Source organism: Siniperca chuatsi, linkage group LG10, assembly GCF_020085105.1.
Source record: "Siniperca chuatsi isolate FFG_IHB_CAS linkage group LG10, ASM2008510v1, whole genome shotgun sequence".
Lineage (NCBI taxonomy): Eukaryota > Metazoa > Chordata > Actinopteri > Centrarchiformes > Sinipercidae > Siniperca > Siniperca chuatsi.
In genome coordinates this window covers 24,277,107-24,303,663 of record NC_058051.1, presented here as the reverse complement: position 1 = coordinate 24,303,663, position 26,557 = coordinate 24,277,107, and the positions used below count along the sequence as shown (strand labels likewise).

The 26,557-nt window shown below is 41.7% G+C and overlaps 1 protein-coding gene across 5 annotated transcripts; it reads left to right on the top strand.

Moving 5' to 3' along the window:
- Nucleotides 1–555: 555 nt before the first annotated feature.
- On the top strand, nt 556–24,811 carry dvl1a (dishevelled segment polarity protein 1a). 5 transcript variants are annotated; one of them, XM_044211519.1, is made up of 15 exons: nt 556–994; nt 6,142–6,211; nt 9,446–9,567; nt 12,135–12,253; nt 15,877–16,015; nt 16,801–16,894; nt 17,225–17,294; nt 17,434–17,573; nt 18,127–18,203; nt 18,922–18,989; nt 19,148–19,225; nt 19,370–19,504; nt 20,141–20,308; nt 20,426–20,641; nt 22,741–24,811. In XM_044211519.1, exons 1-15 carry the CDS (start codon nt 825–827, stop codon nt 23,259–23,261), a joined length of 2,187 nt encoding a protein of 728 aa, XP_044067454.1. In that variant the 5' UTR covers nt 556–824; the 3' UTR covers nt 23,262–24,811. The 5 variants fall into 5 exon arrangements, with proteins under 5 accessions (XP_044067454.1, XP_044067453.1, XP_044067452.1 ...); XM_044211518.1 differs by having other exon boundaries at nt 19,148–19,279; XM_044211517.1 differs by having other exon boundaries at nt 19,148–19,504.
- The last annotated feature ends 1,746 nt before the right edge of the window (nt 24,812–26,557 follow it).

The following is a 26,557-nucleotide window of genomic DNA, read 5'->3' as shown; positions in this document are numbered from 1 at the left end:
ATTGTTATAGACATATCTAATATTTAAGAAGCCTATTAACTGGGGAGGAAAACCCTTAGCCTATACACTCATTAGTGCAGCTTCTGCTTATTTCTGATTTTTCCCCAAATCTCTCAGTGCTGCAAGTGTAAATTTTAATTTTTGATTATTTTAATAGATTTTAATTTTACCACAGCTAATCAGACATTTGTCAGTTATCAAAAAATAGGTCGTCATATATTTAAGGCTATATGCATTTTTTCATTAGAATAATATATTTTTTTTAATTGCTACCGCTTGACACAGTAACATTCCACTGTAATATCAGAGTTAGTGGTAATAATTAAAAAAAAAAGAAGAAAGAAAACATTATCCAGGCTTCATAAAGCCAGTCCACTTCCTTTTTGTTCTATATCGTGCCTGTACAGTACAGTGTACAGTATGAGTGTGTTGTGTAAAATGGGCATATGGGCCTGCGCACAGCCCAGACACACCGCTAGATGACAGCACTGTCTAACCAATTAGCTTGTAAAAAATAGCAACATATTCCCAACTCCATATCGCAAGGATGTGGAGTGTCCCTTCCTGTTTTAGTGCCGAGAGAGCCACCGTACCGACTCACACTGGAGCAGGAATACAGGCACTCATAACGCGATTATGTCTGGATTTTCGCTGTGTTTGTCAAACACACGGAGCTGTATTTTCCATCGTGGGGTATACTGGTTTATTTATTAAGGAATGCTGTTATGTTATTCTACGGGTTGCTGGTAACATAGCAGGCCTGTTTATTGCGCTGCCAACCCTTGTTCCTTTCCTGTGTCAATGATTGTCCTCCCCTCACTCTCATGGCGGAGACTAAAATAATATATCACATAGACGAGGAGGAGACTCCTTATCTGGTCAAACTGTCCGTTTCTCCAGAGAAAGTCACCTTAGCGGATTTTAAAAATGTCCTTAACAATCGCCCGGTCAATAGCTACAAATTCTTCTTCAAATCGATGGACCAGGATTTTGGGTAAGTGGCCACCGTCTGTGATTATTATTAGCCTGTTCGTCTGGCTCACTTGCTGGTTATTATTGCAGTTTATGTATGTGTATGTGTTATGATGTAAAAAGCTTATCACAGGCCGTGATAGGCAACATCAGACGCTGCTGGCTGCATGTGTGCAAACTATAGTGCCATGTCTGTTTCCATGCTCCTGACACCTGCTCATTATTACAGGCTACCCTGTGCGCAGTGGAGGAGACACATGAGTGTTTGAAGTGATACCAGATCTGTCCAGAGCCCTAATGACGCAGCCATGCATGTATTACACAGAGCCAGACCCCTGCTCCCCTTGTTAATGTCAATATATTAATATTAGTGTCAATATATTAACCCTGTGAAATATAAATGTGAGACTAATGTTGACAAAGCGTCCACATGTTCAAGTTCTCAGATTTCATATTGTTTTGTTTTGGTTCCCCTGTGCCTGATTATTGTAGCATGTGATTTTCAGTCAAGAGATGACCATTTAAACAAAATAATCTTTTTTTTCAAAATTCATCCACAAGTTACAATAGCCCAGGAAGTTGCCTTTCATTACACACACACACAAACACAAGCAATGGACTGCAGGTGAATCCCAAGGGAATATGACAACCACAAGCCAGTTTTTATTAGATGCATTTAATTGCCCCAGAGGAGGAGATCTGTCAAACAGCCCTACATCCTCATAACCTTGTTTTTCTAACGAATATTGTATTATATACTGTGTTATTACAGTAATGCTGTAGAGATTACAAATTATAAATGCTTGTTTGTTTTCCTAAGGAATACATGGTAGGTTAAATAATGCACAGTGAAGGGACAATTGTTTGCTGTCGCACTGAATCCCACAGTCCACTGGCTCTTTGGTCAGGTATTTATACGTGTAATATACAGTACTGTCATTTACTGTCGTCAGGAGACAGAGAAATTAAATGAATGATTAAACCTGCAGTCATTTTAACCCCTGATAGCATTGGCTATGGAACAAAATAGAATATTTTCAGAACAAACTACACAACAGAGAAGTTTTTTAGCAAATTATTGAAGTGTGGACTCATTTAGTAGAATTAGTTTTTACTACAACTAATATTATTATTTTCATGGTGAATTTTACCTCAGAAAGTCACAGGAACTAGCTCCTCTGCCCACTGAATGTTGGACTTATGGAATAATAGGAATGCTTCCTCCCTCATTCTCTCTATCTTTTTTCTCTCTGTTCCTGTCTTTGTAATCCCATCCTGATTTTCAGGAGTTACACCAGGTCTACAAAGCTCTAAAGCTCTCTTGGTCAGCGAGATCTACGTGTATCAGGCCTCTGCTGAGGGTGACATATTTGTGTCAGTGCCTGTTTCTCATTCCAGTCTGAACAGTCATACATGGGCCCACACATTAATATCTAGCACTGTAATCGCAAACATGATTGGAGGAAATGCAGAGGCAGGCAGTGTCTATAGAGCCAAACGTCATACATTTCCACTGTAGCCTGACCTTGTGAGGGAAACTGGCTCTTCCTGGTGGCAGGCTAGACTTGGTGCGCCGCTTTGTCCCCAGCCCCAGCTTCCTGCCTCTGTTGCAGTGCAGGCCGGGCTGTTCACTGGGCCTCAGGTGATCGACAAGCAGATTATGGAAACAAACAAAGCATGTTTGCTTTCTCCACATGGAGACGTGGCTCTATGTTGTTGAACACAACGCCGCAGTAGGTCGACCGGCTCATACATGTGCATCAACAAAGCATGTCAAATTATGTTGTGCATTGGACATTGTCAAATGACTATTATTTTCACATATAGCTGTTACACACAGATTATAAAGGCATCTCCATCAGCATTCCCGCCTTTGAGTTAAGGTAGAATATTCAGGCTCTGTGAGTGCCGTATGGTACTGGCACAGTATGGAAGCAAACCCAGTCAAAGGCACAGAGGATAGCAGTGCTTTGTAGTAGCCATGCTGGCTGTACTGCATACACACAGACATGGCTGCTGGAGAATTAGCTAGGGAGGAATAAGACTGCTGAGCAGAGAGGGAAAACATCAAATCCCTTGCAGTTATAGACAGTGTTTGAAATGTAAATGAGCAGTCAGTGCGAGGTCCTCTGTAGTGGACCCCCTGCTGTGCAGGAAAAACCAGCCATTTTCTTCTGGGATTGCTGAACTACATTTGTGCTGGCAATATCAGCTCTTTAAGCAATGGCCACAAGAATTTGATAAACGGTTTGCCCCCAAAACGCCTCAGCTTACCGCAGTGAACATGTCATTTCAGTTCCCTTTGGAACCGTATGGATTACATGTAACCGTGGGCCGTGGCATTTCCGTTCACACAACAGAGCACAGCAAATGAAACGATGGAATGTTTCTCTGTGCACATTTCATACCTCAGTTGGGTTTTGTTTTTCATAATATTCATTCATCAATATTCATAAGACAGGAAACTAATTGAAGCTGGGTTGTTTTGAAGCAACCCACTTGGCTTTTTCGGAAACTTCAAGGTGATGATATGGCATTTTGTCATTGCCACTGGTGGTGAGTGGGTTTGAGACCTCACTATAATGCAAGTCACAGAGGCACTCTGGAGCTGAGAACGCAGCCAAGCTGAAGGTCTGAAAGAAACAGTCTTGTTTGTGCCTTAGAAAATAGGGGCGCTGGTAAGAGAATCTTTCTTCTGCTGAGGAAGTGATGCTAAGCCCCTATAGGACAAAAATCTGCAGCTTTTTGCACAAATGCATCCCTGCCTCACCTCGCTTATTTTTGCTGTTTGAGGATTTTGAAGGTTATACTGCATTTGTGTGTCATAGCATTAACAACAACTCTCTTACTGTGATAGTGACTGTATAATATTTGTCAGATAGTGACATTATGAATAGAAAAGGAACTAAAACATCTGAACTTTATTTTTATGATGCTGTAACAATCACATGGTTACAGCACTAAATGTGACATCAACAGTATGCATGCTATTAACAGCTTTCTAGATGGTTAAAGGTGAATTTAGCTGTTAACTGAGTCAGACTCTGTGTCATATTGAAATCTATCTATTCACAATTGTATTTGACTACAAATATATTGCTTCCCTGTTTATAGTATCATTAGCATCAGCCCACCAATGTCCTTGGACTGCTGGCCGTTGTTGGCTGGCTTCTCCTGCCCCTGGTTTCTGGTTTAGCCTGTAACTACCCAGCCCTCCTCAGTCTCTCAAAGCATAAACAAACACGTCTAATCTTCCCCAGCTACACAAATATCCCTAGCAGTGGAATATTCAGTGATCACTAGGGTAAATCGTGTGTCATTATGCTGTAAAATCTGTTAAGACCTATTTAAGCTTTCTGCTCTAAGAAGTCAGATCTGTGACAACAGCCCACACCAGACACATGCGTCTCTAAACAGGGCTTACGATTTGTGTGTGTGTGTGTGTGTATGTGTGTATGTGTGTCTGTGCTTGTAAAGTGTTCAGTGTGGAACTAACACTGCTCCTGATATGAGATGGAAGCTGAAAAGAATGCAGGCCATGGGTATTTTACCACATGTTAAAGACGTCATCTGTTATGAGTGGAATTTTTTCCCTTTTTCTTTTGCTTTCAGATCTTATAACAGACAGAGATATGTTCAAGGGATTTATTGTGCATGCCAGTTCTTTCAGAAACTGTAAAAATACTGTTACATTGGTGAACTGTGTGTGCGCAAGTGGAACAGGCAACCTTGTTACTGTGAAACATTTGAAAGAAGAAGCATTGCTGATATTTTATTTGTGCGGGCCACTCCCACATCCTCACAAGTCACCTTACAGCTGGTCATGCAGCTTGAGAGAGAGGATGCAAACACTTCCTACCTAATAGGCTGCCGGCAGAGTCAGCCCTTGCCCCCCTCCCTTTTCCTCCCTGAGGTGGAACAGGCCACAGCAGCAGACTCTGTGGTCGTCAATTCCAGCCACAAGGCTACGTTATCTCCGTCCACCACTCCCAGCAATACAGCTCCCACAGAAGCAGCACACACAAAATCACAACTAGCCTGGCTAATCATTTCAGTAACAGGGAAGTTCTGGCAAACAAGAAGTTGGAAAAAAACCTGATAAGTCACTGTCAGAGACACCCCTGCATGAAATCTTCTTAGGCTTTCCTGCTGCTCTCAAGTCGTGCCTCTCCCTTTTCATGTAAAGTCTTCAAAGCCAAGAAGCTAATGCGAGATCTCCACAGAGTCTCAGAATGTTTGGTTGAATCAATTCTGGGAAAATCCTTTGCAAAAAAAACAATGTGCAAAAAGACATACAGGGAGTTATAATGGAAACTGGTAAATATATCAAAGTGTTTTAGCCCTGTGTGTGTCAGTGTGTATGTAAGGTGTTTGCCGGCTCATCTCTTATACCCCTCGGCTAGCTCCGGGCTTGATCTGCGTGACACGAGCCTAGCAGGTGTGGTGACTGGTTGCTGCTGAACTGTGTCCCAGCAGGTCAAAGGGTAACTGGGAGGTATTTTTGTAGGGAATTTACAGCCAAAGACGAACACACTGAGGGAGGCTCACACACTAGATCACTCTAATAATACACACTCCTGAGCTTTGACGCCCTGTTGTCGCAGCTCTGAGGATTTTCCAACCCACACACACATAAAACATTTACACATATCTATCTATCTATCTATCTATCTATCTATCTATCTATCTATCTATCTATCTATCTATCTATCTATCTATCTATCTATCTATCTATCTATCTATCTATCTATCTATCTATCTATCTATCTACCTACCTACAGTGGACATGCGCACCTGTACCTAGACCTGTACTAAAGACCCATTCTTTACTGATTTATGGCCCTATCCATCCCAGGTTGAGCAGCCCTTATCACATTGTTATGCTTAGTGTTACTAGACAGACAGCCACGATGTCCGTAAATCACTGGTATGAGACTCTGAGAGTGTAATCGCTGCTGCTCATTGAGCTTACCTGTGCTAGCAAGAGTGCAATCCTGGTTGAAAGTCATGTGAAAAATGTGACTTACAAAGTTTGACTGTCTCCCAGTATGTGTCAACTAGGCAGGGAAGGGAAGTGTCTGCAGACTGTACCGTGTTGTGTTGTTGAGCTGACTCTGTGTGCTTCTCCTGGTTGGTTAGCCTGACTGTATCTGTCTGCCTGTTCCCCAGGGTTGTCAAAGAAGAGATTTCCGATGACAACGCCAAGTTGCCCTGCTTCAACGGGAGAGTAGTGTCCTGGGTAAGTGAGATGAATGCTGCCCCTCTCTCCTGGCTGTGCAGCCTTAGCTCTAACCAAACATATGTGGAGCACTCGTGGATCATGTAAATGTAGCCATGTAACGCCTCCACAGAGCTTTTCAAACACCCTTCATCTTGATCTCACTATTCAGCTGAATTGTATAGGTGTGGGTGATTCCATTGGATATTAAATTTAGCTGCTGTTACAAAATACAATCAAGAGTTTGACTACTAAAACAGGAAATATCATAATATCCAGTGTAACCTGTCTGATGGTCGGTTACTCTATCGACTTCTGTAGCTTTATAGTGATTTGTAATTGTGGAAGATAAACGGTGGTTATATCAATCTGTCATGTTAGAGGAGAATTTACATGTTAATCATTTGATATTGATTTTCATAAATATTGATGGAAGACTAAAAGCAACAATCCAGTATATAAATATTATACTTTATTGATCTCTGAGGGGAAATGCATTATATCGCTTGCCTCCCTCCACAGGGAGGTCAGAGGTCAGAATCAGTGACACAGTGGCGGCTGTAGAGTTGTTAAGGACTGTCTTGCTCAGTATCACTTAAGCAGTGTCGATACTAACAACAGGGCTTGAAGCCTGTACTGTGTTTAAATGTGTTCTCACTATACTATGCATCTTCATGATTCAGTCACATTTGATTTACCAGAATTACTCCAGATGCTATTCCAGTGGTTCCCAATTTTCTTTAACCCAGGGCACACCTTTCATAAAGAGATCTTTTTTTCTTGGCACCACCCTTTCATTAAAAGTGATTCAAAAAAGCTGTTGACAAGGTTTTTTTTAACATTTGCATTAAATTTTGCACACAAAGTGCCCAGTATATAACATTGTTTCACAACCTCATATCAACAACCTGTAAGGTAATTTAGCAGAAGTATGCTGTTGTGTGAGGTGTATTTTGGCTGCTTTAAATAATATGAACTTCTTGTTGATGAAAAGCATTGCTATTGGCAATACTCACTTGGTATTGGATTGAAACCAATCATCATTTCTTTGAGCTCCAATTACAGTGACAAATCTTTACACCACTTGCTCCAACAGTAGTTATTTCTGACTGTTTGAAAGTTACGGCAAGCATGAGCTGTTAATTCTCCAATCTATGCTGCAGTATAACTGCATATTTACTAACAGGGCTTTTGATATGGTGATTTCAATTACCATTGTATTGCATTTTTCTTCTTACCAGCCGCAACAGCATGTGGCTGGTATTGTTTTTACCTTGTGAGTCTGTGTGTGTGTGTCATCATGGCAAAATGTGATCTTGGAGACACCTACTGGAGCAGGAACTACCACAAAAGCAGTTTTGAGTACTTTGCCAAGTGTTTATATGTCTGTCTGTCAACGCGATAGCATTCATAACCGTGCAAGATGCAGTCACGAAACTTTACAGGTGTGTAGTTGAGATCAAAATGAAGTCCAAGTCCGAAGATGGGTGTGATCAACATGTTGACGGGCATCACGACTGGTGTGATCTGATCTCTAAGATAGTCTCTAGTTTTTATGTGTTTAAAAACAAATAGAACAATGTATTTGATGTAAATGTTGCCTCATGTTTTATATGATAAAACTTTATTAAAAATGTACAATAAACTAGAGACCATCTTGCGATGGGATCACACCAGCCACGACGGCCATCAACATGTTGACATTCCGACCCATGAGTACTCAGTAGTCATTACTACATTATTACATGATTACTCAGTACTCATCTTTCATCATATAATAAACACCTGCCAAAGTACTCAAAACCGCCTCTGTGGTAGTTCCCGCTACAGTAGGTGTTTCCAGGACCACATTTTGCCATGTTGACACATACACACACACACACACACACACACACACAGACTCACATGGTGAAATTTGTCCTTATTTCTTAGAGTGGGCGGGAATGATTGAAACTGGGATACAGTGATCTGCGACTTAAAAGATATGTGGGTTAAGGGCGTAAAGTGGAGGAGCCAATAGCTCCTTCCCTACTTTCCTACCCCCCCTACTTCGGACCACACCCATCATCAAACTAATATTTTATTGTTTATGTGTCTGATTAGATTTTTTTAAACAGATGTACGCTATGTAAAGTATGTAGGGATGCAACGATCTGACCTGCCGTATCACTTTTCAAACATCGTTTGTGATACTGACCATATTAATTATCCGATGTCAATCCACATTAAATACAGTTTCTTCATCAATGTCATTATAAAATTTTGTGTTTCCACGATCAGTTACATTCATTAAGTTACATCAAGCCGTCTACAACTCACATACATACAGCAATCCCTGGCCTCCCGTTACCTTACATAAAATAATCCCAATGAGCTCCACACATTATGGTATACAGAATTTAAATTTGGGAAAAAGAGAGCCCTGGTATCGGATCAGTAATCAGTGTTTGGAAAGAAAAGGTCAGATCAGTGCATCCCTAAAAATATGGAGGCATTTTTTCTTAATAATCCTGTCGAATACAGAAAGAAAGTATTTTTTTTACAAGGCAGTTTTCCATAAAACTGGAGAACCCATCACCAGAGCGAAATCTGCTCATTCTTAATGTGTTTTAGACAGAAAGCCAGTCAGCGCACACACCAGACACAGCACACAGACATAGAAGGTGGTGGAAAATGCAGAAATACTTTCAGTCTTTGAAATGAAGCAAAGAAAGTAGCCCACAGGGTTCATTTAAGATACTAGTGACACCTGTGAATCCCAAAGCTCGCATTAGAATGATCATAGTCCATACAGTTGTTAGTCTTTCCACCTGCTGCCTGCTTTAACTTTCATTATTCTGTCTCAGATGAAAGGAGAGTAGTTTTACCTATGGGTCATCGTACATCATCCTTTGTACTGACACTCAACTGAGTAAAAGCAGTGTGGTCTTTTAAGTTTCTGTGTTGCTTGCTGTGTTTCTCAAGTTGTTGTTATGCGTAGCCACCAGTCTTCTCTAGGCCTCTTTGCAGCATCTCATTTCATAGCCTTTCCTCGTGTGTACTTGTACTCAAGATGTGCCTGTCTCTGGTACCAACATCACTGTGTGTGTTTATCTTTCAGTGTCACAGAGTTTGTTGAGGTTGTTTTTGATCTTCTCTCTCCTCACTATAGGGCCTATATCATTCAACAAAATATTTATTATTGTTTGTGTTTCTCATAGCTGAATATGTCTGGTCTTTACGAATCTTTCCTTTTCCCCAACTTCTTTCTCTCAGTTGGTCCTGGCAGAGAGTGCCCACTCTGATGGAGGATCCCAGTGCACAGAGAGCCATCCAGAGCTGCCCCCGCCTTTAGAGAGAACAGGGGGCATCGGAGACTCACGGCCCCCCTCCTTCCAGTAAGTAGGCTGTTTACTGCCCATCATATATGCACAATTACACACACACAGGCATGTAGGCAGATGTATTCAAGCACACAATCCTGTGCACTGGGTGCACCTTTTTATTTCACAGCATGCCATATGTGCTAATCAGAATGTGGAAAGCTCATATAAGAGATTTGTCATCATAGCCTCGTATGGGAGGTGTAGGTGGTCTATATGCCTGTGTGTGAATATGGCATGAAGTATGTGCTAAAGCTTAAGTGTGGGAACATGCATGGGTGTGAGTATTTTTCCCACTTGTGTGTATGTTCCCTCCCGCCCACTCAACCACAGAGTAAGGCGTCAGTCCACTCATCTATGTAAACATGATGCGTAGGCCACCAATGCTGCTGATTCTTGAAATAGCTTTCACAGCATAAACATCTTCAGGCATACTGACTGATACTGGCACTTTGTGAGGCCGATTGTATTCAGTCACTCAGAGCATTCATCCATACTCGGTTAATAAAGGCATATGTGGCCCAAAACACGTTGGTGCCTAAAAGCTCAGAAATGGAGATTTTCTTGACAGCCTGGTGACTGTTACCTGAGCCCAGACTTTGACTTCAAACTGGCAGATTAGAGAATATCACTGCACTTGCTACAGAGAAGTTCCAAGCTAAATATAGCTAAAAGGGCTGGGGGCATTGGGGGCGAGAGCTGTTGCCATTACAGCGCTAGAGCAATATGGCTGAGGTTCTATATTGAGAACATGCAATCTGTCATGTCTCACTGTATCTCTTTATCCACTGTTTGACATCTCAGCTCGCTTTTGCCCTCTATGGGCTGCTCCCTGCTGTTTGGCTGTCAGCTGATGATTTTATTGTTCCCAGCCAGCTTTCACCAGGACTACCGCCACCTTGTGGAGCAAAACGACAGTGTGCCGGCCCCCTACCTCACGTCATTTCCCCCCACCCCCTTCTTCACTCTCCCTTTCTCTTTCCCTCTTGAGTCAGACAGGCAGGCCTTTCTCTCAGAGAAACAGCGTGGTACATTCCCTATAGCGAACCTCCTCTCTTTCTGAAATGAATCCAGTCTTCCACCCTTTACCTCTGTCTGTAAATAGCTAGAATAGTATTACCACTTAATTTTCTCTTTGTGCTTTATTCATGCATTTCATGTGTTTGTCGGCTTGAATGGCTCTATTTGATGAACCCACAGAATAGATGTTTTGGGCTGAGAATGGACACAACTGATGTGTCTCTGCCTGGTAATCCGGATTAACGGACATTAAAAGCACCCATCTCCATTTCCCAAGAGGGAGGGGGTGGCGATTGGCAGCAGAGGGGAGGGGGATTGAACGGGGGTGGCATTTGTTCACAGCTGCAGCCGAGCGCCTTGGATAATCTCCCCCCCGGATCAGCAGACCTACCGCCCTGCTGGTCAGCAGCCATCGACAGCCTGACAGACAGGCAGTCACCACGACATCAATCATCACACTGCTTTCCAATCACTACTAATAGAAGTGCATCCAAACTACGTCATCTTCAGTCATATTTGCATACATGCACTGACCTGTACTGGTGAAGCCCGACCCAGGTGCACCCATTAATACTCCCTAGCAGAAGCGTGTAAGCATGCCTCATTGAGCACTTTATCCCGCTGAGTGAACACAGCAGACACAGCATCATGTCTGCTCTTGTGTTTTTAATTTGCATTGATCATCCATACACTGCCACTGAGGTGTGTAAGAACATCGTTTTTAAACCATTGCAGGATGATGTTTGTGTTTTATGCCTCTTTTGTTGTGTTTATACACTACGAATATGACACTCTTTGTATATGAGCACTGCCATGAGTGTACATGAATGCACCTGCATGCAAGTGCAATTATTTATGCAGGTGTAAGGTACATGTTGCACATATGCCTAAGTGTGTGTGACAGATTGACAGGGTTGAGTAGAGTTCTCACCAGCTTCAGGTTTCCTAGTTGCCTGGTGGCTGTGAAGGTCCCTTAACCCTGGTGCCTGAGGCCACAGCGTCTCCAGCCCTCTGACAGAATAACAATCTGCCCTCCAGCCCCTCCAGAACCCCCAGACTCCTCCCAGACCCCAAGTACACAGGCCTGCTTATTGCTCAGCCCACACCTGATCTACCACCTCTCGCTTTTTTATGCGATCTGTCATTCTCCCCTCTCTGTCTCTCTCCCAGTCATGCTCCAGGCACCATCTGGGCTTTCAATAGGTCTCATTAATGCCAGTATTGTCCAGAATGGCTCCCTCTCAGGGTATCTGGTCATTAATGACACTTAGTGAAAAACACATCACATTGCGCAAAACAATGAAACTGCTATTTTGGCCAGAGGGACTGAATTTGAAACAGAGTCATAATATGAGTTGCATATTCCCCTAAGGCTGAATGGCAGGCAAACAGATATTATAACAGACAGAAGTATATTGTAGCTAGGGATTATGTTCAGGAGTGTTGGTCCCACTCTGGCTAGAGAATTTATTTGAAAGACTTTCTGTGAGAGAGACAGAGAGAGTGTGTGTTTTGTACATCATTATGAATCTGACTGAAGTTTTCCGATGTGTGTATTGCAGTGCCAATGCGGTGAGCAGTCGAGATGGCCTGGACACCGAGACGGGTACAGAGTCTCTCCTGAGCCACCGCAGAGAGCGAGAGAGAGAGCGGGCACGGAGGAGAGCGAGAGAAACTGAGCGTGAGTATTATAAGCCAGGAACAGATGGATCCTAAAAATGCAATTATCTTGTCATTTCGAAGTCATTACATTTCAGTGCCTCTCACTCAGCACTTAACTTTCTTACTCTGCACAAGTCACTCACAAAAATAAGTTGACAGACAGCAGACATGTATGAAAAAAAGGCCCTCAGGGATCACATGGTGTGTGTTGAACTTTAGCCATGTGAGACCAAGAAACACATAGATATCCAAATTCTTGAGTGAAGAAAGTAAGAAGTGAATAAGTTCACTGCATGTCAAAGTTTCTGGAATTCACTGCCTTGCCCAATAATTGTCCTTCCTCTGTTTCCTGTGTGTGGCTCAGGTTTATGGTCAGAGGCTGTTTTCCACTTGGTAGTCACACTCCAATCTTTACGATGATTATACCCTGTCAGAAGACACTAGTGTTTTGTGAAATATCAGAAGAAAATCTTTTGCAGCTATTGTTGAGATATAAATGCAGCCGTCTGCAGTGTACCTGGAAAGGAAATTGTTAGGACCCTGAATTTAAAAGCCCCTGAGAACCGTTATCAGGTGCGAACACATCTGTTATTATTTTGACATTTGACTGCAGCAAGTCTATTAAAATCACTTTGGTAGGAGAAGGTTGGCTTTCTCCCTGCGCCTTCAAAAGAACTGCTCACGTTTACAGACTCAATGTTTTTAATATGAGAGCCTGCCAGGCAACATCACATGTCTGCGCTCTCTACAACCGAGAACAGGGTATACTGGTGCTGCAGGATAAGGTGTGTTCTGTTATCGGCATAACCATACCTGCAATATTTTGAGATATCCGCTTCAGCATCAGTCCTGCCCTTGCCACACAGACATTTTGGCAGAATTAGTTGTTTTTATGGCAGGAGGTGAAAAACCAGCAGCTTCTGATGCTCGCAGTCTGCTGTTGTTTATACTAAAAGCAAATCCAGTTGTCTCCCTCTGTCTCTCCACCCCTTGTCCTCTCTTCACAGCAAGCCCGGCTCTTTGCATCCTGTGCTCCAGGCTCATTATGCAATTAGTATCACAGAATACAGCATCAGGTTGAGGTTGTAGGAAGAGCTGTAACTGTCTTGCATGCTGGAAACAGATTTAACTTTATTCTAGCAGAATAACTGCATAATCATAACCACTGATTTCATCACTCTCGTGCATCTTGTGACCGTGTTTTTGACTTGGCTCAAGACATATTGTTGGCGTTCACCACATCAGATCCACTGCTGCTAACTGCCAACTGCACATCTGTTGTTTTGTGGGTGACACAAACACATGCATCTTTCTTGCTCTGTTTCCTCACCTGGCATCTCCTCTCCTGCTAGTTTGTTAGCTCTAATTAGGTGAAACCATTGGGGGAATTGGGTGGGTCACTTTTGGTTTACCGGCAGCAATAAATCTTGCAAGCAAGACCCCATGTAATATAATTCAATTTGGCTGTGTTGGCTCAGTGGTTGCTGTTCCAGTCACATGTCCTGGATGTAAAGACATATAAAGATGGAGCCAGTAGCCCCACCTCTTTACCTCGCAGCCTGCAGCATCAGCAGCAGCAGGAATTCCCCTGTCACCTTATACACACGCATCAAGTGATTTTGTCTCAGTGTGAATGCTTGCTGTTTCACAGTGATCTGTTAAAGTGCTCAGCCTTGGTAAACATATCCCTTCTTTTTTTTCTGTCTGTGCTGCAGCGTTTGAGAATGAATGGATGAATAATGCAGCAGTTGAACGTTTTAGGAGGGTGAACAGGTGTAGTTAGGGGATATGATCTGTTTCAAAGCCGCCAGGTGCTCTGCATCTTAACCTGTTGTAAGACAAGACTAATATTCAGTTATTATACTGTAGCAGAGAACATTTAATACCCCCAAAAAGGAAAAATAAAAAAATTGATTAAAAAAAGCATAGCCATTGCATTAAGCATTATGCTGTTCAGTGCTGCTGGGATTTCAAGGTTGAGGTCAAAGACGACATGGCTAAGCCAAAGCACTTATGCTTAAATTAAAGTATTAACATAAATCACAAAAACAGCTGGTAAAACTGTCCTCCGTGATGAAAAGTATCTTAAAATCATTTTTTGTGATGCGACATTGCTAAAAGCATTTGGGCTTTTAATAACCTGATGGTGTTTTCACCTGAGGCAGAGATGGGAGAGGACAGCACATCATCTCAAATCTCATATTATCTCTGTTTTGGAGAATGCCATCATCTGATTGGTCAGAGACAGATTAGCAGTCATTCTATAGTTGCGTGGCATGGAAGGGAGGGAGGGAGGAGGTAATACTTTTTCCTGACTCTCAGCTCATTTTATCTGTGCGTCGGATGAAGGCACACTTTCGGCTGTGGTGAGAGGGATTTGTTGTGTTATGTCTGTTGATGATATTTGACATTCAAATATGTTACATGATACATATGATTTCATTTTGTGGTTAGTTTAATGCAGGTATTTTTTTCTATCATTCCGATGTGATTATGGAAAGTTAGTTAAAATAAGAGGGTTCGTGTTTTGCAGTGAGGAGATTTATTGTACTTTAGCTTTTTTAGGGTGATGTTGTTTATGTAATGTTAACCCACAAGTAGAGAAATTACCGATTTAAATGGTTACACATTGACTTTATCTGATGAGTGAATTATTTATTTATTATTTATTTATTTATGGATCATAGTTAAATTAAACAAAACAGCTTATCCTTTAAAATGTCACAACTTTTGAAAAGGTCATGATTACATGGTGTAGAAAGTTTCACATGTCTAGTTAAAAAGTGACTCTCTCTTTGTTTTCTTACATTTGGGGCTCAGGCTGGGTTTTTGAGAGCGGCTAGCACAGACACAGATTTTAGTCTGGCTTGGTGAACCTGCACACTTGTTGTTTTTCTTCTGTTGTGGTAGTCCTCTGAGCATGGGAGGAAATATGTTTGAGTGAATCCTGACAGTGGGTGTCCTGCTGATTGAGTGTTTATGTGCAGTAGCTCATCTTTCATAAAAGCACCCTCTGGGCGGAGCAAGCGATGGGAACTACCACATTGCTGGAATGTTTTGCTTGCTCTCGGCGAATACGCTGGCTGCCACGCCCTCTTCGCCTTATGAGACCTTTTCAGCCAATCCGCTGTCACCCTGAGACAGCACCACCTCACTGGCAATGTACGTATGGAGATGGGCAGGGTAGTTGTACAATGCTGGGAATTTTGAGAGTGAATTTATGTAGAGCTTTGTACAAGTAAGGCACTGTATTAGAACTAAACCTCAAGTAGCTGTATGTATTTTTCATTTTTGTATGATTCTTTGTACCTTTTTTATATTTTACTGAAGATAAAGTAATTGTTGATGTTTTATTTGTCCTCCCATTCACTCTCCTGTACTCTACTGTGTGGTCTGACTGAAATCCAAGTTCTGGTTTCCAGTTCATGTTTCCAATAGAGCTAAAATCTTACAGAGGTGTTAGAAATTAAAGCTCCTCTGTTGCTTCTGTCACAGTTGCTCAGATAACTTTTTCCAATTCCGCCACTCTCACTAACACATTTTCCTCCCCTCCCAGTTGCTCCTTCTCGTTCTGATCTGACCCCGAACGAGCAACGTGACCTCCCGTCTGACTCACTGCTGCTGTGTTCTTTCTCTCTCCAGTCCCTCGCATCAATGGCCACTCAAAATCAGAGCGCACTGCAAGGGACTCAGCCATGGGTTACGACAGCGCCTCAGTAATGAGCAGCGAGCTGGAGTCCAGCTCATTTGTTGACAGTGAGGAAGACGAGGATGCTAGCAGGTAACATACTACCTCACATCAAAATGTATTCATCAGTAGCTTTTGTTTGTTTCTATTGTTTTTCAAATAAACTAGTTCATAAAAACCACAAAAAAGAGAAACACCTTGAAATACGATATCTCTGCAGTAAATGCCATTTCTGAGATGCTCATGTTTGTTTTTTTCTTGAGACTCTCTGAGGTGTGTGAGATATTTTTGCATTGATTGTGGCTAGGGCTGCAACTAACAGTTATTTTCATTATTAATTAATCTTTAATTTTTTATTGATTCATCACAAAATGATTAGTGAAAAATGTCTTGCAATTTCCCAGAGTATGTGTTCATATTGCTTTTTTTGCCTGTCGCAACAGTCCAAAACCCAAAGATATTCAATTTACAAAGATACAAAGCACATAAAAAACAGAAAACCCTTACATTTTTGAAGCTGGAATAAGCAGATGTTGATGCATTTCTGCTTGATAAATGACTTAAATGATTAATCGATTCTCAAAATAGTTGCAGATTAATTTTCTTTCAATCAACTAATCGCACAGTATGTGTACTGTACGTCATCTTTTTTCAAGGCAACATGAAGTAACTTACAGATGCTGTGTTGTGGATGCAACATGCAAGGTGGAACAGGCTTAACAGCACTACAACCTTCAGCTTCCACAGTGATAATTGATTTGGATTGTTGTAATGTAAAGTGTATTTTGCTGCAAATGTTTTCTTTTATTTTGTCTACCTCCTTTGTCTCCTTTTTCTTCCTTTCCATGTCATTATTTTCCCTCTCTCCTGTGTTTCAGGCTCAGTAGCTCCACAGAACAGAGTTCTTCTTCACAGCTGATGCGCAGACACAAGCGCCGTAGACGGAGGCACAAAGTGGCCAAAATAGACCGGGTGAGCACCTCTAAGACACATCACTGCCCTTGCTGAAACTGAAATTGAGAATGAGAAACAGATAAGAGGTTTAATTGCTGTAGACTTTATGAAGAGGTCAAAATTCCAGCAACACTTGTAGTATAGAGAACAATTTCTGTCTGACAATAAAGTTGTTCTTTATACTACAAGTGTTGCTGGAGTTTTGACCTCATCAGACTTTTTCCCTTCTCCATAAACCATGGAAGTAAGTGAAGTTGTGTCGGAAATCCCTACTCTGATATAGATTTTATGCCACTTTGACTATTTCTGATGTGCTTTACTTATTGTATCCTCTTCCTGGTTTTCCAGTCTTCATCCTTCAGCAGTATCACAGACTCCACTATGAGCCTCAACATCATCACTGTCACGCTCAACATGGGTAAATTTCCATAACTATGACTTATTTTTTAATATATATAAATATAGACATGTAAGATGTAATGTACAAGTGTGACCAACTTAATGTTTTTCAGGCGTGATACTGTGCTCATACTCATTCCCTGTTTTCTCCCTGATAGAGAAGTACAACTTTTTGGGTATCAGTATAGTTGGTCAGAGTAATGACCGGGGAGACGGCGGCATTTACATCGGCTCTATCATGAAAGGAGGAGCTGTGGCTGCTGATGGAAGAATAGAACCTGGAGACATGCTCCTCCAGGTACACTAGCAGATACTTCCTTTTTCTGGTTTAATGAAAACACCTCTGCTGCTGCTGTTTGTACTGTGCGAAAGCTGATAATGACACATAAAGAGATGCCTGTATTTCTGTCTGAGGTTTTGTGACCTATTAAGAACCTCAACGTTGTATTCACTTCCGTTACTAGGCTCTTTTATAAAAGTTGTAATTCTGCCTCTCCTTTTCCTTCCTGTTATTGCCTCTCTTTTGATCTCTGTGCAGCAGAACTGTACGGTTACACCCACTATAAAACACACGATGGGTGATTACAATTTGTTGTTGCCCCAACATTCACAATATAGGTTTTATTTTGACTGTTTCCCATAGAAAGCAGCTTAGGATTTGCAGGCATCTGAAGGCCTAAGAGCATTGCAGAGGGAGGTTAATGTGCATAAACACATTTGAGCCCTCTGCAGAGCCTCAAAATAATATTTTTATCATGAAAACACATTGTATAATTGTGTAATGTAATTTGATATGAGTTAATTATATATTATTATATATATGTATATATTATTTGTTGTCTGTCAACCAGGTGAATGACGTAAACTTTGAGAACATGAGCAATGATGACGCGGTGAGGATCCTCAGAGAGATTGTTTCCAAAACTGGGTAAGAGCATACAGCTTGCTCAGACCAACTACTGAGCACTGTGATTATTTAACTCTGCTGCGGAAGATTATCACATTGAGAGCATAATTTACTGAATGTAGGATGTAATCTTACACTTCAGACTAGCTCGTAAATCAGATAGGGTGCTGTTTGGTATTCAAATGATTTAAAGAATTAAAGGAAAGCCTATTGAAAAAATCATGACTGTAGAATACAAGCATATGCCTACGGTTTATCCATTGTTGCCAAAAACATGTTTGTTGCTAGATTTGGTGACTTTTCAGACCCCTTTTGTGACTTTTTCTAAAAGAAGACTAGGGACTTTCTGAGCTGTAATCAGCTTCTTTCCTGCCTCGCTCTCCTGCTGGTTATATGAATTTAGAGCGAGCTTTTACAGTACATATAATACTGTACACACTAATAGTGTACAGTATGAATATGCGGATTATCTTGTGGAGTCATTTAGTGACTTGTGGTGACTTGGTTAGGTACTTTCCATTGAAAATTACTGACGTGATCTCTGAGCTGATAATTGAAACAGTGGTACCAATAAATGTCAGTCAGCAATTTCTGACGGCTGTGTAATACAAAGTAATGTGATCAATAATGTGTAGTAGACAGTAGTGTTTGTTGTATTATTTGGCTCAACCAAACTTTGCTCCCTTTGGTCTTTAAAAGATCTCTATTTAAACTGATTTTCTATTTGCTTCTTCTCCAGTCCTATTAGTCTTACTGTTGCCAAATGTTGGGACCCATCTCCACGTAGTTACTTCACCATCCCTCGTGGTAAGACAGACACTAGTGCTATATTACAATCACATGGATACATATCTAATTTTCCTCAGCAAATACATATTTTACCAAATCAAACTTATTTTTATTATATTTGGAGCAATATAACTGATGTCCCTGTCAAAGCTGCCTTATTTGTTTCTTTTGTTCAGCTGAGCCAGTGAGACCCATTGACCCTGCAGCCTGGATTTCACACACCACCGCCCTGACAGGACCTTACCCACACTATGGTAAAAACAACCAACCACCACCTCCATCACACACTATGAAACATCCATTCTGTGGTAATTATGACAACCTTACAACATTTAAACAATTGAAAAGTTTTTCTTTGGCTTGTCAATATTTTCTCACAAACTCCTCTTCCATCCCAGAGTTTGATGACTTGCCTCTATCTGCAAGTAAAACAGACATGGCAACCCTCATCAAGGTGATGCAATTGCCTGACTCTGGCCTAGAGATTCGAGACAGGATGTGGTTGAAGATCACCATCGCCAATGCTGTCATTGGTGAGAAAAGCTGAGCTGTGTGGGCACACACAAAACTTTGTTTCATGTAGACAAATATTAGGAGTTTTTAAATTAATTTACTGTAAGTAATGCATGTAGGTGGGAAGAAATACACAGATCTGTGTGGTATGTTTATACTGCTCTGAGCCTTGGTGCTGTCTATGAGGAATAATGCACCAGTAACTCTTTAAAATAAACACCCAAAAAAGAGGAATAAAGAAATGAATGTTTATTTACCAAGAGTACAAAGTTGAATTACAAATGTGAAATTTGAAACAGGAGTTCTGAAAATGATTACATCTGTAATCACATACTAGTTTTTCTCAAGTCCATCAAGTCATTTCTTTAAGGCAGTTTATTGTTCCTAAAAACAAGAAATAGCATCAGCGTCACAACTCATTCAAGCAAGTTTTTAGTTTTTCTTTTTCTAACCACACAATCAAAGTCTGAGGTATCATGCATAGTTTGGGCATTAACTCTACCAACTTCATTCAAAGTTCTTGCAACATTGTGCTGCTTGTCTACATGTAGCCGCTGTGGCCACTGTGGTTGTTATGCATATTGACAGCATTTTTAGCATCTGTTCAACACATTAGAGCAGGAGCCTACATGTCTGTGTGTGTGTTGCTGTGTCAGGTGCTGACGTGGTGGACTGGCTTTACTCCAGAGTAGAGGGATTCAAGGACCGACGGGATGCGAGGAAGTATGCGAGCAGTCTGCTGAAACATGGCTACCTGAGACACACAGTCAACAAGATCACCTTCTCCGAGCAGTGCTACTATACTTTTGGGGACCTCTGCCAAAGTACAGCCACTTCTTTCAGTGTGTCAATAATGCAACTCCATGTGTATGGCTTTTTTTAATGAATAGAAGGACTGTACTAAATCTTTCCCTGTCTGGTTCTGTTTTCTCTCCAATAAGACATGGCATCACTCAATTTAAATGAGGGATCCAGCGGTGGAGGTTCTGAGCAGGACACCCTGGCACCGCTCCCACCTACCAGCAACCCCTGGCCCCTGGGCGGGCAGCCATTTCCCTACCCTCCCTTTCCCTCTGCACCCCCCAGCTTCCCGCCAGGATACTCAGACCCATGCCACAGTTTCCACAGTGGGAGTGCAGGCAGCCAGCACAGCGAGGGTGAGCAATGAAAAGGAGGGGCAAGACGGGCCTTTGAGTTTTCCATCAGTCGTTCATTAATTAATGTGATAATTTGACTCAACATGCAACATGACATTATCCCTAATCTAAGTATTCCTGACATATGATGTCAGTATTGACAAGTGTCTGACTCATGCTAATGTTAGCTTTTCTGGCTCACTGGGCAGGAAGTTGACATTGGATTGCATTTTTATTTATTCAATATGTGTATTCTAAAACGCGTCCTGTATTGTGAAGGTCAATCATGAGCATCTTGAGTCATGCAGCGGACAGCTCTGCAGTACTGGGTGTGTACACGAAATTTGATCAACCGTGTGATTACAAATCGCTAGCTTGAAATGATCAACACCGATTCCATCCCTCTTCATCAGTTCTCGAATCATCCTCTGTTTTCATTTTGAATCAGAACATGATAGTGCTTTGTGTTGCTGCTGCATGGTTTTTTGATATCTGCATTGAGGGAGAGTGGAGAACCAGGGGGTACATAATGGGTGGCTGTGAATGTGTGGTTGTTGAATACATTTTAAACCAAGCAGTCCAGACAGATAATGGTAAGTTACCTGTTACCATCTATCAGTCTAATTTTCATTGTTTTGAGTGATTCATCCAGACATTGTCATGTCTCGCTTTCAGCCGGTTGTCTCTTTCAATTGGTATATCTGCAACCTTTGAAACATGGAAGGACAGAGATGACAAAGATAAGAATAGTCATGTTGATGTATTTTGTATGAATTCAATTTGTAGTTTTGTTTCTTTTGGCAGTTGCAAACAAGAGTCTGTGGATAATTATGTGTCTGCCTGCTTGTTTAAATGAGTGCATGTGTGCGTTTTTGCATTTTTGAAGATTTTTTTTTGTTGGATGACAAGGAAAAGATCAAAAACAGCCATGGGTGTAATTTTAGTTATGAAGATACGGGCCAGTATCAGTACAGTAGTAGGGTACATTAGGGTTCAGGAAGAGCTGGGCTGGGAGGTGTGTGTAATTCTGTTGTTCCCTCTGTTTCTGCTGGGCAACGGTAGACTGAAGGAGGAGGTAGTCCCAGGACACTGGGGGAACCGGTAAGCCTGCTAACCCCCTCTCCTCCTCCGCTGCTCTCTTTCTATTTGCTCTCTCATCATCCTCGTATTCTATTCCTCCTCTCTTCCTCGTGCTCAACATTCTCCACCTATCATACAGTGGGTTTAAGGTTTGTTTTTTTCCTCCGCCCGTCCCAAGCGTCCTTCTTCGTCCATGGTATCCTGTGTGTGACTCTCCTGACAGTCCATTCTCCCTCTTTGCACCTCTGGGCATGCATCCGTACTGTGCTGGGAGGTGCATGATGCAGGACAATCACTCCAAGGCTTGTGCTATCATTCTCACTGATAGGGGGCGATCATGCACCACTTTACCCAGTACTGTCGGGCTCATTGTGGAAGGGGAGGTGTGGAATGTTTGATTTTGCAACAGTGTGGTACACCTCTATCAGTATGACGCCACCAGTGTGCATTACCACAATTGAGACCTGACACTAACTTTTAAAACAAAATTGTGAAAATGTGAAGATAACAACTTTCTTGAACAAATCTGTTGTATTATTCTGAAGTATCCACTAAGTGCTGTGTAGTAGAGTCTTTCTGATGCAGGTGTATCATGTTTACATGTATAATCTGTGAATGTTTCAGTGTTTGTATGAATGTCAGATGAAGCCCTTAGTGGTACTTGGGGAAGATACCTTTGAGATAATAATGTTTGCTCTTGACTGTTGACTCTTGCTAGATTGCATAAGAAAATATCTTGTCACACCTTAAACAAAGTGCAGTAATGTCTTTAATTGCATTAATACATTTTACTGTATATTGCACAAGAGGTGGTCTTTCACTTAGTAACATGTCATGTGATGTATAGTGTCTGTTGCAGTTCATGAAGGTTTCATTACGCTTTTATAATATATTTTGTTTAATGTGTGACCTTCTGTTAATCAATATCAGCTGGTCTAAATCAGCTGCAACTGATGAGCTGGAGCTGCTGTCTATTTATTGTTAAGTGTACTTGTACTGTAGAGGGCCAAGCTAAAATGTCTGTTTTCTTTCCTCAACAGGAAGCCGAAGCAGTGGATCCAACCCCAGCGCAGGCAAAGGTAGACGCTCCTCCCCACAGGAGAAGGGTCAAAGGTCAACATGCAGCGAATCAGAGCCCCGCATCCGTGGAGGGAGGCGCGGTGATAGGTCCGCAAGCCAAATGAGCCATCACAGCCACGCTGTCTCCAGTCACAGTCATGCCCGATCAAGTCTCAGTCACAGTCAGTCACACAGGAGTCATTCTCTCTCACAGAACAGCCACCCCTCCTTCACCTACAGCCACGCCCCCTTCACCCAACCAGGGCCAGGCTCATGTGCCCATAGCGAGCGAAGCCATGCCTCCTCCTACGGCCCCCCAGGCTTGCCTCCCCCTTATTGTCTGGCCCGTCTGGCCCCCAAGACCTCAGTCAACAGCAGCACGCCCCCTGGAGCCCCTCCTGGGAGAGAGTTAGCAGCCGTTCCTCCTGAGCTCACCGCCAGTCGCCAGTCCTTCCAGCATGCTATGGGTAATCCCTGTGAGTTCTTTGTTGACATCATGTGACAGGACAGTGCCTTTTAAAACTCATGGAGCACAAAACAATTCTCCCCGAACCCACTCAGCTCCTTCTCTCTTTCCTCTCAATCTTTTGCCTCTGACCATCTCTAAGTTCAGAATGTAGACACTGACTGGCCCTGCTATCTGTCTGTCCCTCTGATGTCTAAGCAAAGGAATACATGCAGCAAGAGCACAACAGAAGGGAGTCCTCTCACACACACAAACACGGGTCCTCTGTGGCTGAAAACCCTCTTTTGTATTGACGTGACGTGTACAGTTTGTGAAACGTGAGTGGTATTCAGTGTGGTGATTCTTTAAAGCTGCCACACAGACATTCTCGGGAGTGTGTGTACTTCTACCTAGGATATTTTCTGTTCTGCAAGACCTTTAAACTGGCTGGGCCTGGATCTCAATCCCCCAGACCCAGACCGACAACTATGGCCCGCACTTAGGAACATTTCTCTGGGCCTAGAACTTGGAATTGATCTCCTGACTCATATCTGTGCATACTGACAAAATTTAGCACGTTACACCAAACCTCTGGCCCCATTTCCTTTATACTGTGGCATTGCCACAGGCTTATTTAAGCTCTTATCTGCCAACTACTAAAACGCTAACCTTGATCAGTTCACAACCCGTGGATTTCTTCAACTTCATAAGGGAGGCCCTGTAGCCAGCCATTAGTTTAACTAGGCTGCATATTGCATGACTGTCTCAACTGCTTTAAAGAAAAGAAATTTTATACATTTTGTTTAAAGTATTACCATTATTGGGGGGAGGGGTTACCTCTTGCCAATTTTCTTAAGGAAGAATCCATACACTGGATGATTTTTGTGATATGTTATTTATGTGATCATGTTGCATTGACGGTGTCATACTTTGTCTACTATGGCTGACTGACAGACAATCAGACATCACCCTATGTGAATCAGTGGTCAGTTTCCACTGTCCTAGCTGTGCTTTGTCGAATGTATCATTATTCCTGTCAGTGATTAAACCCTGACATTCATAACACTTTGGTTTAAACACATTTAAGTAAGCAAATCAACTTACAAACAGGATTGCAAACAGTGGACACCCACCACAGCTGTGAAAGCAAACTCAAAGGGTCGACCCGAGATAAACCAGTTTGCTGAAAGCATTATGGTTGTCTTCTTTCGTAGCAAGTGTGAGCTTCGATAAAAGTCAGCGCGATAAAAGCCAAAGCCTCACGTTGTGTGGTGTATATTTCTTAATGTAGGAGCTGTCTATGATGTAGATCTTTTTTAGAGATTATCATCTGACACTTCTCACTTCAAGGGGAATCCTGGCCTTCACATTCTGATCTCCTTGCAAAACAATGGCAAACCCCTGTTGTATCTACCTAAAATATAGTTACAGAAGGGAAATAACACACAGACAATAGTTTTATGAGCACTTTTCCATTTTTGTTTCTCCCTCCCTTTAGTATGAAACACTGTTTGCAATCAAAGCTTTCTCTTTAATTTTGTTTCTTTACAAAAGAAGAATAAATTGTACATAGAAATTTATTATATATATGAATAAAAATATATATGTTAAATAATGTTGTATGTTTTTCCATGACGATCACACGTGATGTTTTATTAAGTGAAATTTCTCACCCTAAAATATACTTTTCTCTTTTTTAGCAGGACCACTAGATGGAGACATTCAGTGTGTGATTTACTCCCTCTTACCCTACTTGAATTTAAAGTTTGATATATAAAATGCCTTTTAGAAATGACTGCAGGCAATAATTACACATTTGAATTAGGCATTTAAGATGTTTAACTGACACAAGTAGGTGGTCTTTTCTCAAGACGTCTAATTGATCACCACTGATTGGTCATCAAGTAAACATTTATAAAAAAGTACAGATGAACTGTAAGAGCTATAATATCACCACAACATCAGACGTGATAGCAAGTGCGGCAGATATTTGCTTTTGACGTTCAACAGTTAACACCCCTGAGTGGAACTTCCGAGCACAAGCGCTGCTGTGTACTTTCCCAGTGGGCCGATGTTACCCAACAGGCTCAAATGCATACTAAACCCATACAGACCCCCTGTCTGCTTGACCCACCAACCACAGGCATTTGAAGACATTATTGTTTGAAGGTGACACTGCCCCACATGAGAGGATGTGTCATAAGAAGTTTGTCAGGAAGGAAGTGATGTCAGACCCTTATAAAGACGCCCTCGCCTGCAAAGGCAGACTAAAAAGTACCCAAGCAGCCCCCAGAAGAGCAACGGTGATAGTTATAATATTCACAACACAGAGTATTTGGTGAAAGTGAAAACATGTAGTCCCATATTGACACTGACTTATGTCACAACTGACTTCACTCAGTGAGGCTCATGTCAGCCTACATGCAAATACACACACACACACACTCATTTACCAGCAGAATGAATGTCATTACTACACTTCTTACCGAACAACTCAAAAGTACTTCCCAAGTCAGTATGTTAATTGCGCTATTGGGGTTTACTGTGCTTCATAGCTGAATTTAGGGGGAGGTTGAAGGGTAAGTGTGGGAGGTGTTTCTTGGCCAAGGATGCGTAGGCTGATGAGGTGCAGACTTTTGACATCACAGTCTCAAATAACATACGTATTCTCTTAAAGTAGGCGAACCCTGGTAGGCTGAGACTGCTGCATTAGAATGTCAAAGGCAGAATCTGCCAAATGTCACTCAAGTATCATACAATCATGAGATATTAAAGATGATGCAGCAGGCAGGTCTTGTGGTATTGATTGTGTTCTTTATTTTTTTGTGTGTGAATTTAAGCTGAGTCAGAGGATGACTTAGACCATCCTCATCTAACCTTAGTGAGATGGACTGTCATGTAGCTTATAGTCACCTACAATCTCATCATTAGTCAGCAAAATTCCCGTTTTCCAAAAGTCGAAGCACTTACAGTAAAAAAAAACAGTAGTTCCCTTTTCAAATGAAATAAATCATTATCTTGTTTTGGGAATGGACACTATAGATCATTCAACCAAAGCCACTCAATGAATAAATAACCTTTTGAAAGCCAGTTTCACTTTAGCACAATGAAGTAGACCTATTCACGTTGCAATTTTTGTTTCAGTTTCCCTGTCTTTAGGGCCATGTTGTTGCTGTGGTTTCTGTCATAGGGGATTCAAAGTGTTAATAAAACATAATAATAATAGCAGGAGATTAGAGCAAAGAGGGGATTTTTTTTTTTACTTTAAACTCATGACATGTCATATGTCTTGTCTAACATGAGTCATCAGCATGAATCCTGTGCGAGCCGATGGATTTCCCTTAAGGACACGT

Coding starts and splice junctions, on each gene's coding strand:
- dvl1a (XM_044211517.1), top strand. CDS start 825: ATGGCGGAGACTAAAATAATATATCACATAGACGAGGAGGAGACTCCT. Junction 995..6,141: donor TCGATGGACCAGGATTTTGG/GTAAGTGGCCAC, acceptor CCTGTTCCCCAG/GGTTGTCAAAGAAGAGATTT. Junction 17,574..18,126: donor CTGGAGACATGCTCCTCCAG/GTACACTAGCAG, acceptor TCTGTCAACCAG/GTGAATGACGTAAACTTTGA.